General features: G+C 39.9%; 1 protein-coding gene across 6 annotated transcripts in view; it reads right to left on the bottom strand.

Annotated features, from left to right (window-relative positions):
* Positions 1-5,660: 5,660 nt before the first annotated feature.
* MIPOL1 (mirror-image polydactyly 1) overlaps positions 5,661-14,013 on the bottom strand; it is a 189,867-nt gene continuing 181,514 nt past the window's right edge. For all 6 annotated transcript variants that reach the window (XM_042047431.1, XM_042047430.1, XM_042047429.1 and 3 more), the window contains one exon: positions 5,661-11,261. In XM_042047431.1, the coding sequence (XP_041903365.1) occupies positions 11,195-11,261 (67 nt within the window). In that variant the 3' untranslated portion in view covers positions 5,661-11,194. The remainder of the gene's footprint in view (positions 11,262-14,013) is intronic.

Here is a 14,013-nt window from a genome sequence, read left to right as displayed (position 1 = left end):
TGAGGTCCTGGGGTGATGCTGTGCCTTAGAGAACGAGCATGCTCCTTGAAATCAGGAATGTACACAAAACCAGCATGGAGACATCAGCTCTATACAGACCACATCTGAGTGCAGGAAAAGGGTGTTGTGTACAAGCCAAGCATCTGCATGCCCAAGAATTAGAAATGCCTTACTGCCTGAGCAATACCTGATAAGTGATACCAGAAACTCATCCTGTTCAGTTTATCTAAAAGAAGATTAATGGTAATCTGTTCATGGTCCCCAGATACCGAAATGGGGAAGGGTTTGGGGTAGTAAATTGTTCTTTGAGTTCTCAGGAAAAGGAAGCATGATGAGACCTACTGGTCTGAAGCTGAAAGAAGACAAACTAAAAAACAAGTTCAACAGATCATCCGTGGAGTCCTTCACCCCAGATCTGTAATTTCATGTGCTTGACGCTTAGCTGCGTTCAAACCATGACACCCACACATCTGTAGTTCCACCTGAAAGCCTGGGACTTTAGGTGTAACAAACCAAGGAGTGCTGGAATTGATGTAGCTGTAGTTGATATCCAGCTTTCCTAGGGCAAGTGCACCAGGAAAGCAAGACTAAGTCAAGAATGAGGAGCCTGCCATCTGCTTTTTTATATGTTGATTCTGCATTTCTTACGTTTATGATGCGCAATAGCTTTTCAAAGCTTTTTCTTTGGGTTGAAAGATGTTATATGCACATATTATAATCACCATAAATTGACATGGCAGCTAGCTAGATACCTGTGATATCAATAATTTAGGTAAAAGAGTAACTGAATAGGAACTAAAGACGTAACTTACAGGTTTTGCAAGCAGGGGGTGGGGCAGAAGGAGGGAACAGGACATGCCTATGACAGGTGGTGGTATATCTCCTACACATCCTGGGTCAAGAGGGCAATATGTGGTTCAGCCTGCCAGACCTCATCTTGCTTTACTACTAGTGGAAAGCAATAGTCATAGCACCTAGTTGGACACCTGCAGCAGGTGGTTCTGGAAGAGCTCTAACAGGATAAAATGTCAATAGCACTGAAAATAAAAGACTTTTAATGAGATAGTAGGTAGCCAGTCACTCAGTAGCAATAGTTGGCTCTACAGGAAATGAGGCTGTGTGAGGGTAAAGTTCTGGAGAAAATACCTCATAACATGCAAAGCTGGTCATTTGCAGACCAGATTTCAATGAATGGAAAATTACAAGGATAATGCCATTACTGGATAACAGGGTGGATTGTTACAACAGGCAGTTGTGGATTTGCTATATAGGACTATTGAGAAAAGTCTTGTGGGATTTCAAAAAACACCAAAGTACATTTTCTTTAGGCACAAGCAGTTCAGATTTATAAGAGTCTTACTCTAGTGGTTGTTAGAGCTTTGGGGAAATAAAGTTATCATGAGCAGACAGGTCAAATGTGGAGGAAGCATGGCATTTAACTGCTTGAAAAGCAATTGAGCTGGGTTTCTCCATTATGTGATCAAAGAAGAGCAAAACTGCAGACCTTCCTGGCTTCATTCCAGTATGTGCTATGGTGGTTGTTGCTGTATTCAAATGTTTGGTGCTGTAGCTGTGCAGGTATGAGCAGTCCCTCTCACTGTCCACAGATATCCCAGCGCACCAGCAGCACAGCCCTCAGTCAAGCCTTTGCTTAACACATTGCAGGGTGAGCTTGCACATCTCTGTCCTTGCTTCTCCTGCACTTCAGGCTCTCAGGAGGGGAGTAAACTGCAGTCCCAAAATACTATAAATGGGTGCAGTTAGTTTCATATGCAGCGCCTTTGGGACAGAATGGAGGAATGAGCCCCGTTCTGTGCAAAAGGCCAGGCAGACGCGTATCTCTGAAGACCAAATTCCTGAGGCAAATTTCACTCAGGATGCATCTATAGTTGTGTTTTCTTTATGTTGAGGGTACTTTAGAAGCCCCTCTCCCATCTGTCTTCACTTTCTGTGCTTTGGTTCATGTCCCAGAGCAGTCTCAATGCACCCAGGATCCCACAGAAATGACACGAAATGGAGAGATGTGATTCTACTGCCTGCCACCAGGCAGACCAACCCAGGGATTTCTGTGGAGCTAGCCCCAAAGGTGCAGCAGTTGGCTGTGGGGGCTACATGCCATCTTTTCGCTCTAGGGATCTGCTTCTCCTGCACTGCCCGACCTGGTAATCCAGACTTAAGTCTCAGCTCTTCCAGCAGAGGTGCAGCTACCAGCTGAGCACAGTTCCTCACTCTAGCAAGGATGCACAGAAATGCTGAAAGTAGCCCAACAAGCAGATTCTGTGAATGACTTAGGCTGAGATCTGATTGCCTGTGTAAATCAGAAATGACATTGGGCACAGTCAGGCGTTAGTTGTTGGCAAGCCTGACTATGGTATTAAAGACTTGCTAAAGTTCTCTGTGGAAATGGAGGCCAGTGGTTCCCTGTCTGCTGCCAGATGGCATCTCAGGACCCTACAAGGATTTGCAAAGCATGGTCACCCCTACCTTTCCTCCTTCCCTTTTTGTCTTGACCTCTCTTTCCCCACTTGACTGGCTCATACAACACCACCTCTCTTGGCCACAGCTGGTCAGATCAATATTTATGTGGCTGCCTTTTATGGGGACCTGTTGAACTAAGGAAAAACATCAGTATAGGAGATGTCTGGGCCCAAGCAGTCAGTCTAAAGGCCCAAGTGAGGATCTCCATCTTGGCAGTGCATGTAGGCAAGGAATCCTGCACCCCTAAGGAAGAGGGAACATGGGTTGTCTAGTCAGCAGAAGACGTGACCGCCTTCATCATGCTGCTGAACCTCAGTTACTGCACTCAACACAGCTGCCCCCACTGGATAAAATCCCTTGAGGGAACAGTCTGTCCCTCCCTAAGAACACACCGACCTTTCTGAGCTTATGACAGATCCCCTATGACCTATGACAGATCCCCCAGAAATCCGTTCATTTTCACATGTATCTTCAGATGCCCTGAAACTCCGTAGGTACCTCTTTGTCTGCAAGAGAGCCACTCTCCCTTCTGCACAGCTGAGCATTGCTGCAATTCCCAAGAGCAAAAAACCAAAATAAATTAGGATGGTACTATTGAATTTTGTTGACTCTCCAGTATAGTCCATGGAAGCTGTACACAGTTCCAGATTTTTCTATGGCCCAGCAGCCAAATGTTAGTTTCCAAAGCAGTCTAACAGGGATATTATTTTTGTTAAGAACTACAAAACTCCTTTTGTACATATAAAATTCATTGCTGATATGACTTTATAGCTTGTCTTAAAGTAACTACTGAGCAAATAAATGACAACAAATGACAATTTTGCTATAGACAAGTCCCTTTTATTCATACAGTGGCAACTCATTATCTGGGATAGCTGAGAATGAATCCCTGAGACCTGTAAATTAGCAAGGACTAGATCTTCCAGACATTCCTAGTGGTCATCAGTCTGGTCCACTGGAAAGGCTGCAGCCCCTCAAGCTGTTTGCCACTGCCTTCTTACACAGAGTTGCCACACATCTGGCCAGCCATATAGTCAAATGCTCATTTAGGCACTTCTTCTGCCAATTTAGGGACAAAAAACTGTTTTCTTTTAAATGCGTTCTGAGATCTGTTGATGAAAATTGTAGAAGGGTTTAGATCCTATTAAATATAACTCAATATTTAGTATTTTGATACAACTTTTTTGTGTCCTGTCTATACCGAGAAAACCTTAGCAATAGGATAACAGAAGTAGAGGGGACGCTGCCAGTTTCCATACTGATTATCTACTGATCAAAACAGCTAAGTGTTAATTAGAATTGTTTTATCTGAAATTTAGAACCAAGGTAGCCTGTTCTATCAAACACAAATTTAGTGAAAAAAATGAACACAACCAAATTTCAACTAACTGTCTAGACTTATGCTCACATACCAACTTAACCTTACTGACACATTTACTTTCAATTACAACAGCTGTGTCTTGCTTTGACTTCTGTGAAGTTTTTTAAACTTCTATATGTAAGCATAGCAAAGTATTTCTGTCACTCATTTTAACAACTTTTTCTCCTTTTCTACGTCTGAAGCAGGCAAAGCTTCCACACATGCATATTTGGATTTCACCCAATTCTTTTTGGTGTTCTGCTCAAAATTTAATTACTATCTTGCACGCCACACACTGGTAGATTGTTAGGGGTGAGGGAAAATTTTCCTGTCTAAAGTGGAAGAAGCAAAGCTGATAATTTTATATACCCTATTAAAGCACCAAATGGGATGATTTTAGTGCTATGAACATGCATTGATGGAGACCATACTGCTTGTTATTTTATTTCTAGTCTAGTATACCTTCACAGAGACTGCATTTGAGTATGTTCTCAGAATAAGCTAAATATTCAAGTGAAGAATTAACTTTTTGATTTTATTTAGAGATATGTGAAATCTTGCTTTTAAAGAGTATAACATCTAAATCAATAGCTACATCCACTTAGACTCCAGTAGCCTCATTTCTCATAGACTGATTTTTGAGAAGTTTCTCTCTTTGATCATAAAACCTGTGAAATAGGGGTACCACATCAGTGAGTCAAATAATCATGAACAAAGCCTTGTGGCAGCTTTTCATTTTTGCATCTTAATGTTTTGATTTTTCTTATAAGTTTGTTTCTGAAATTAGTTCTGTTAATCCTTAGTTCATGAAAAAATGAAAGTTTCCATCCTTTGAATTCTTTGGGAAACCAGTATATTTTTCAGTAGTGTGTGAAATGTAGGGTGCATCTTCATGTGGGAGTATCAATCATCACAAATTTATGTCAAATATTCTGCAAGGGTGATCCTAACCTTGCCTTATCATGGCCACGGGGAACCAATACTATTGGTTATATTGCTATTTTGCCATATGAAAATGGATCTGCATCTATCATATTCAGAACCTGTTCAAACCATGATGAACTTCTGTGAACGTGGCACTGCATGGACCTTTGGCCCGAGGTCACCACGGAGGGAACATGCCCAACTCCCCCTGATGACAGCTTCTCAGAAAGGAGTGTGACCCTTTGCAGCTGGCGACTGCCTGGGCAGCACGCCAGAGCACAAACACAACTGTAACGGTGCGCTCAGGACTTGTGAACAGGGGATCTGCAGGTTTTAAACAAAATATGATGATTTCAATTCATAAATTCTCAACTTTTTAAGTTTCAGTATAAGTTTCAGGTTAAAACTTGAAAGAAAATAAAAGTAGTGGTGTTTTTTTGGTTGCTGTGGTTTTTTTGGACTTTTTTTTTTCAATTACAGTAAACATTGCCCTTGCTCCTCCTTTCAGTCAAGGGAAGGAAAAGAAAACCAATTCCAGGTCAAAGACTGCTTTTTGTTTTCCTCAAGCTGTTCTATTTCATCAGTTCAGTACAGCTTTTCAGTCTATTTTCTTTATTGCCTGGCTCTGCACTCACCAGCAAGGTTAGTACTTACTCCTCACAGTACATAGTAGGACTAAGAGTAAAGCGCTGCAGGATTTGGTCCCACTATTACTGTGTTCCATTAATTTTACAACCAAGTCTTGGCTACCAACATGAAGCCTTAAATTCTGAAAACACTTCTGGCTTTGTATTTCTGACATTTTCGAACAGAATTACCAGGTACATGTTACCTTAAAATTGATTGGTAATGACAATATCTTACAATTAACAATAAAAAACCACACTCCAAACCCAACTTCTTTTGCAGACTATTTTAATAAAGGGATTATAAAACACAAAAGAGAGAGAGACAGGTAACCTGAGATGCAATTTTGGAATGCAAACTTTTAGTTCAAATGTGCAAGCTCAAACTTAACAAATGTTTAAAATATTTGAGTTTGTTAGATGGTGCCAAAATAAACCATGTCTTTTCTAAAGACTACATATTTAGCTAGGCACTGGCAATGTAAATCTTTCAACCATTTCAAGTATTTGTTTAAAAGCCTCCCAGAACACGTGGGCTCCCAACAAAACTGAAGAATGAAATGTTTAGAACACTGAAGCTCAACAGCTGACTTATAATCGACCTAATATGAGAACACTACTTTGTCTTTTTGAACTTGTGAATACATTTTATTTACCAATGCATGAGAAGAACAAACAGAGAAAGTCCAGTTCTGCAGACCTGATGTGAAATGGTACAGCGATAAGAGTCAGCCCATGTAATGCTGCGATCGCAGCATGAGAAACTGCCGGTCAGTGATTTCATGCGCCTCACAGTTTATTCTTGCATGGGAGGAAAATCTTCAGAAGAAGAAGGAAACCCAACAAAACCAACAGCCTTATTCTAATTGAAGGAAATAAAGGCACAGAGAAATCCTGACATTTAGCTAGTTAAATTCATTTGTGTATATGGATTAAAGAAGTTACAACTCTTATCACCTTGTAAGAATATATACAAAGTCAATCTTGTAAAATGTTCCTGATTTGGAATGAACAAATAAATAAATGTGCATATTACAACATACTGACATCACTAAACCATTTCAATATGATAGCTTATTTATAAAAACAGTTGTAATATTCCTTAACATTAATGATTTACCAATGAATCTTACTTCGCTGTGAATATATTTGAAGGGGAATCAGTCTTCAGCAACAGGACTCCACTAACAAGACTGAGCTGGCTTTGAACTTTTCAAATATCAGCAGTTTTCCCAACACTAGTACAGAAAACCATACCACCAGTTTTTGCCTGTGGGCTGCATGAAAAATAGTACTAAAAGACTAAAGGTCCACAGTTCTTTTCTGTTAAAGTTGATTTGTCACAATATTGTTAATTAGTGAGGGCTTAGGGAAGGCTTACTAGGAATATAATTACAGTGCTGAAAAGCATTAATAATGCTCTTATCCCGAGCCAACATGATGCTATTTACATATTTTACCCTGGCATATACCAGAAATCGCTCCCAATGCATAACGTGCTGCAGGATGACCAAGAGAAAAACACAAAATCTTACAGGGGAAGAACATTTCTGAGTATCTCTGTATCCAAGTATTCAAGGCAGCAGGGACCCTAATTTGACAAGTAATTACAACTGTCACCATAAGCATCACCTATGGTGAGCCACCTTTCATCGGGAGGGAAATGAATTGCTACTCCTAGTACATAATCTGATGCAATCTCATCTTTCTCACATTTATTAGGACAGAAGTGACAATTGCATTTTTCTGCCATATAGGACCAGACTTCTTTCAATTTCAGAGCTTTGCACAGGCATCAATTAGTTCTCAATGAATAAACCACATGATAAGCCCATTAACCCATGTTATCATTATTGCCCGTTCCTACTACCAGGGCAGAATTCCTGCCCTCATTACACTGAAAGGCTAAAGTTAGACTGGGCTCAACAGGACCAGAAGTTCAGCTGAGGGCACTAAAGGCTGGGCCTCCATTACCAGACCTATGTGACTTTTACTGCTCACTTCAGCAGGTGAAGAAGCAAAAGTGTTTTGACATTAGCCACATAGATACTTTTGCAAACTCCCTGGAGGAGCCCAGGAACTTCTTCAGGGACTGCATACCTTTAATGACAGTCACTAAGGAATTTGCCGAAGACCACACACCAGGTTGTTAGCAAGGAAGAGGGAGAACCCAACTGTTTTTGAATCTTTCTACTCTCAACACAGTAAATTTCTCAAGGTCCTTTCCAAAGAATAAAAACATTTCCAGCTGAATTTTAAAAATCAACACATCTGATTTAATTATGATTCAAATACATTTATCTACATTTGTCAGTTATGACAAAACACCCTAACTTAAATTTTATCACTGAATTCCAGGCTGCTTGGTGCAAGACAAAAGACAGAGTCAGGAACTATTTTTTCACCTTAGGTACAAGGCGCCAAAAGGAAAATTATGAAGTAAAACTATCACTTAATTTTACCCAATCAAGTATTACCTGCAATCAGATATATCTGACATCAAGCCTGCTAGATAGCTTTTGCATGGCCCATCATACTTTTCCAAACAAAGCCAATGGACACAAGAGGCTGGAGGTCAAACAGTCTGGCTGTATGAAGCCTGCATTCACAAGATTATTCACTTGGATGCAGAAATACTTGGGGAAAGGTGAGGAGCTCTTGACACTCCTAGGGGAAGGAGGAACTTAGCACATTCATGCATGGAGCACAAGCCCTGATTTAGTAAACTTGCATTTTCAAAGTAGCAAACAACTTCCTCATCAAAGCTGCCAAGCAATAAGAGAGAAGACCTTTACACTGAAAAATAAGTAGTTCAAAGTTAGATTAAAACAATCTGTAAGAATAAATGTTTCATTTTCACAGGAAAAGCTACCTTATTGTCCTACAGGGATCTTTGTCCCAGAGGCCATGTTTAACTTGACTAAGAAATCACCTTGAGGAGGGGGTTATTTGGAGATGGCAATATTTCATATCACCATATTCAGCATGGAGATGCTGATGATACTTTGCTACTGTGAGTGCTAAAGAGGAGCTGTGAAAAGAGATGGAATAAGAACTCATGGTCACCAGGGAATGCTAAAACAACAGGTGACATTCAGCACCCATAAATGCTAAGTTATTCAGAAAACAGTTCTGTTGTCATACAACCTACAATGAACTCTGAGCTGAACATTACAACTGAGGAAGGAGATCTAGAGTTGTTGTTTTACTACAGAAATATTAACACCAATAAATAATCTGTCATAAAGGAAATCCAATGCTAAAACCAGTTACAAATAGCATAGAGAATAAAACAGACAACATCATTATGACAACCATTAAAGTCACATTTTGTCTACGTCTTGAACAGTAGGCACAAATCTGGTTGCATCTCAGTAAAAAAACTGCAGAGCTGGAAAAAAACCAGATTAGTATGACAAGGCCAATTGAAAACATGAGACAGCTCCTTTAAATGAGACTAGGGGTTCCCTCTGGAAAAGAAAAATGGGGGAAAATTATGCCAAATACGTGAAATCACATGGGACATGGAAACAATATGAACAGGGAATGGTTCCTCACCATTTCTCTCATACAAAAACTAGGTGAAAGCAAATGAATAGAGCTGGTTCATAACAGAAAAGGAAGTATTTCTTCACTCAATGCATCATTAACTGCATAAGACCTTGTGAAAGGAACAAGTAGATACAAACAATTTAAATGGATTAAAAAACAGGTCATGAAGAAATGCTGCTAAATACAAAGACACCACCTCTGGCTTAGAAAGCCTCTAACTAACAAATTGCTGGGATACCAGTTGGGAGAGTGGTCACTAGTGCTAGGCTGACTTTATATCCTTTCCTAGGCATCTTCTATTTGTTATTGCCAAAGGCAGTCTTTGGGCTTTGGTCTAGCCCAGCATGGTAGTCCTTACATTTTTGTCTTTATTCCTTCGTCACTACTTCCTTACAGCAGAAATGGTTCAGTAGCACTGACAGCTCAGGAGATCTTGTCATCTGCTTCGTGCACAAAGCTGTGTGAGGACAGCAGGACAAAGAGCTGTTGAGTCACCCAAAGAGCTGAACAGCAGCACATGGGAGAGGGTGAAGGGGCTGGAACCTGGGGGGTGGCAATCCTCTGGTTTGGAAGCATTACAATTTCTTCCCACTGAATAGGTGTGGGGGAGTGGCTCCAGACTCACTGGCTAGCTTAGGATTGACCGAAGGTCAAAAAGGAGCACTTCAGAAGTGTCTAGAAGTGACTTGGGTAAATGTGGCCCAGAGAGATGCTGTATCTCCCTGCAAGGTGTTAGGTATGGTCAACTGAAACTAAGAGGGGCTTAGGTCTGCACATGAGGAAGGTTTAACGTTAAAGTGTTTGAAAGAAAAAACAGACATTAAAATTCCTCTCTCTACACTCAAAATTAAAATTTTATTTTCTCCAGATAGACTGCACTATCACAACATCTGTACAAGCAAGCATTAAGAGCGAAGACCATGTAACAACACTAAAAACAAAGCAAAGCAGGCAAGTGGAAGCCTTAGGAGCTACATCCACCTTGCCTTAGTTGGCGGGTCCTGAGAAGAGACTAAAGCCCAGCTGGCTGCTGAGATTCTTTACTGAATTTGGGGTGCTAAGAGATTACAGCTGCTTTCTTGAGCAGGTTTATATGAGTGCTGACCTGACAGTTCATACAGGGAGATGGTTGGGTCACAAACATAACTCTAAGTTCAACTCTCATGTGTCTGTAAGGTCTATAATGTCTGGGTACCCCAAATTTTCCTCCTCAGCCCGCAGTTTCTCCCCTCCCTGTAAGATTCTATGCTTCAGCCTTTGAGTTAAGTCCTAGGGCACTTCATGAGTACAAAAACCTGAGGATTGGCAGTTTGGCCTCAAACCCAGCCTGGATGGTACTCCTGCACTGCAGAGCAATCTGAGGTCTAGAAGAAGCAGACAAAAATCTTGTAGGAAAGCGATAAGAAGAGGCAAACACTGAAAAGGTGGATTTTTAATTTATAAGGTGCTTTCTGAATATCTGAGTGCTTTTTCCTCACGGAAAAGGACAGAGGAGTGACTAAAAACAATACAAGACTTTCTGCACTGTCTGAGATACTGTACAATGCCATAAGGCTTTCATGTTGCAATTTATTAAGCTGTACTTCCAGTGAAACCTAACTGTAAATTTCTTTTTAATGTACACTGAAAATGCTATGCACTAGCAGAAGCTATTCAACTGTTGTATAAAGCTATACATTTATCCTGCCTGCCCTTTGATGTAGCCACAGTTACTACCTGCAATTCAATGGACTATGAGTAAGGAGGAAAAAATATCCAATATACCAGCCAGAGATATTTCTTGAATGCCAACCTACTTTATCAATTAATATATTTAACATACAAATACTGGACTATTTACAGTCTCACAAATAAAATAAGGGATTTAAATTTTGAAACTGCTTTGCAGCATTTTGAACCCAAAGCCTGCAGTATTTAAAAAAATGACCAAGCTGTGCAGCAGAGTATAGTCTACTAACACTGAGAGGACAGACTGTTAAAATAAGCATCTACATAATTTTTCACAGTACACGATGCCACAATGCATTTGCTTAAAAACAAATACATGTTTGCAGCAAAACATTTCAACAAATCACAGAACTCAGCAGCAAAGTAGTTAAACATTTATGATTTGATTTTATCTCAGCTTGGAATGTCGCTGGAGTGTCCCACTTCTAACAACTGTTTGCTAAGTTAAGGCTTCAGTGTTTACACAGTGCTGAATGAAGCAGCCTGGTCACCAGATGTGAAAGCTTCCTTAGACTACAGCTTTCAATCAGATCACGGTCCTAATGGTCCCTGCTCCAACCTTCTTCCTCAGGACGTCCACCAGCCTTTCCAACCTGAGAGGGGGCAGGGGAGAGGGAGAGGAGAGAAAAAAAAAGGAAGCTAATGTTAGGAATGTTCTGGCTGAAAGAGACAGTGTTTGCACTGAACCAAGCTGTCCTGGTGGTGGTCACGCTCAAAAACAAAGCACTACTGTAAAAGACAGACATTAAGGGAAAATGCAGACAACTTGAGAAAAACTTTTTAACCTACAACCCAACCCATCTGCAGTCAGTGATATATATCAACTCACTTTTCCTTTGTAGTGTATGTAGTATCTGAGCTCCCTGTATGGCATTAACACAAAATCCTGTGCAGCAATTCTGTAGTACATATACACTGTGGTGTAAGCAGGACAATTATTTTTTGCACTTTTAAAAATATGAGTTGTCCATGGCTCTTGTTAAATGTAGCACTTAACTGTTGTTTCTCCTTAAAAAGTATCTTGCCCATTATCCAACAGATACTTTTACTGTCCAGTTTATAAATTTATGTCTAAAAGCCCATGTGTTTTATGTCAAAAACTTTTTCAAAATACTCAACAAGTCAAGTTTCTGAGGACGTGGATGATGATATTTTGAAAGTGGCCTGCACGATTCTTTTGTCAATATAAATACAGAAAAATTAATAGTCTAAATAAGTAGGATAGAGAGCTGCCCAAACCTCTTAGTTTTAAGGCACAGGCTATAATCATGTTCAGAATCTCACTGGCTTAATTTGATCATTCTTTTGTTAAAGTATGTAGGCAAATGCAAAGGACTACATTTGTTCATCATTTTGCATCTACGCACATTTATCTTCAGCATTCCAGAAATCATGCATTCAAGCTATTTCTTCAATTTGTCTGTATTTTATGGTATCCTTCAATGAAAGGTCTCCCACAAATAAACTATCTGTATAAAAGCAGACGCTGTGTGTAGCAGAACACTTTTAGAGCCATGTCCAGAATATTATACACACAGCTTCCACAATGGATAAACAGAGTTGCAGATTCAAATAGCTGTATTCCTTGTTACAAAGTTGACTATTTTGCTTATCTGAAAAGACTATTTAAAAAAATATATATTATACAACATGAGAAACGCAGATAGGAAATAAAAATAACACAGCTTTATCAAAATTGCAAAATGCATTTTATCTCATGAATGCATTAGTGACTTCAGTGCACATAAACTAGTTAACGTGCATTTATTGCCACAAGTCATGACTAATGTGCTTGGTACGTATTGAAACACTCTTGTTTTCCAGGAACCACCAAGCACGATGAAGCTACACCTTTCATTGTACTCACCAGGTGACTTAATTCCTGAAATGAGATTAAGAATTCACCACCCAAATGTAATCATCAGACACCAGGAAAAGTATGTGGAAAGTTCAGCTAGTTTTAGCTGTTCCACAGGGACTCTGAGGGAATGAATGCACAGGTAAAAAACTGCTGCTTAGGTACTCCTCTCCCTTCAGTTTTCCAATAGTCACTTTTCTTTAACCAACTAGTGAATTTTCAGCCGTTTTTGTAAAATAACATCTACTGCACTTTGTCTTTATGGAGGCAGCGCCCAAACAGCCATAACTCAGTGCCATCAGCCCATGCAAGTTTAAAGTCAGGGATTCCACAAGTTATTTGCTCCTGGAAGTTTTCTCACGTGGATATATCAATGTTTTCTGAGTTCTAAGGATTTTAACTCAGTTACTGACAGGTCACAGTTTCGTCAGCCTCTCTTATTGGGAAGTTTCCCTGTTACATCAGTTGTCAGTCCATGTGCAATTTCAGAAAGCAATGGCAGATTAGTCCTCTTTCAATAGCATGTTTATTCAGAACCATGGCAGCTTTCTCAGCCATTTTAACTCTTCCTGGAGGTCTCTTTCACACTATCACCCTCTCTGATGTGCTTCAGAGACATAAAAACACTGGAGAAATATTTCAAACTGTTTGGACAAACAGAAGGTTTGGGCTGAAAATTGTTTTTCTGGGAGACAGCATAAAACCTGTAAAATCTGAGATCATGGTTTATTTAAATCACTGTTCAGTTAAAAAGGAATATTGTGTGGGTTATACAAGGCGGGGTGTGTGTGTGTGTGTGTGTGTGTGTGTGTGAAATGACTTCAGTAATTGAGGCTCCTTTTGGGAAAACACAAGCTGGAGGTCACTGCTTACTCATTGTCCTACGACGGGGTTTAGATGTGCACCACTCTGTGACCAAGCAATGGCACTGCACACCAGAGCAGAACAAGTTAGCGAAGAGCTGCCCATGTTTGAAGAGAAATACCACTGGGATGAAAGTAGTTGTCTTCTGTTTAACCTTGAAACTGTCAGGCTTCATTGAAAATAATGAGGCTTAACAATCATAGTTTCTGCTTTTCAAATGAATGATGACTGAAATCATCAAAATGAGGTATTCCTCACCAAATACAAACCATGCAGAGCTTATTTGCCTTTTGTTTCAGTCATATGTGGATTTGCAAATTTATTTATTCTTTATTAGAAGGAAAAAAGAAAAGGTAGCAGTGGAGTAAGATATTGTACCTTTGAAAGAGATTTAAGCAATAATGTAAAAGAGAAATTGTAACAGCTATTTATAAGACAAAATAACAGAGGGCAAAATTTACCCCTGCGCAGACACAAGACCCAATATACCACTGAAATCCCACTTAAGCCTACAAAATAATGCTATGCGCTGAATCAGTGGTTAATAACTCTTGATACAGGTCTCAGGGGGCTTTTTGGAATGATAATCCTGGACTCTTTGTTCACCAAGGGCCCAACTCTGT

Source organism: Corvus kubaryi, unplaced genomic scaffold (assembly GCF_017639235.1).
Source record: "Corvus kubaryi isolate FWS band 111438036 unplaced genomic scaffold, C.kubaryi_AGA036_p1.0 66, whole genome shotgun sequence".
Classification (NCBI taxonomy): Eukaryota; Metazoa; Chordata; class Aves; order Passeriformes; family Corvidae; genus Corvus; species Corvus kubaryi.
Note: the sequence above shows the minus strand (reverse complement) of the source record. Positions and strands in the feature narration are given on the sequence as shown.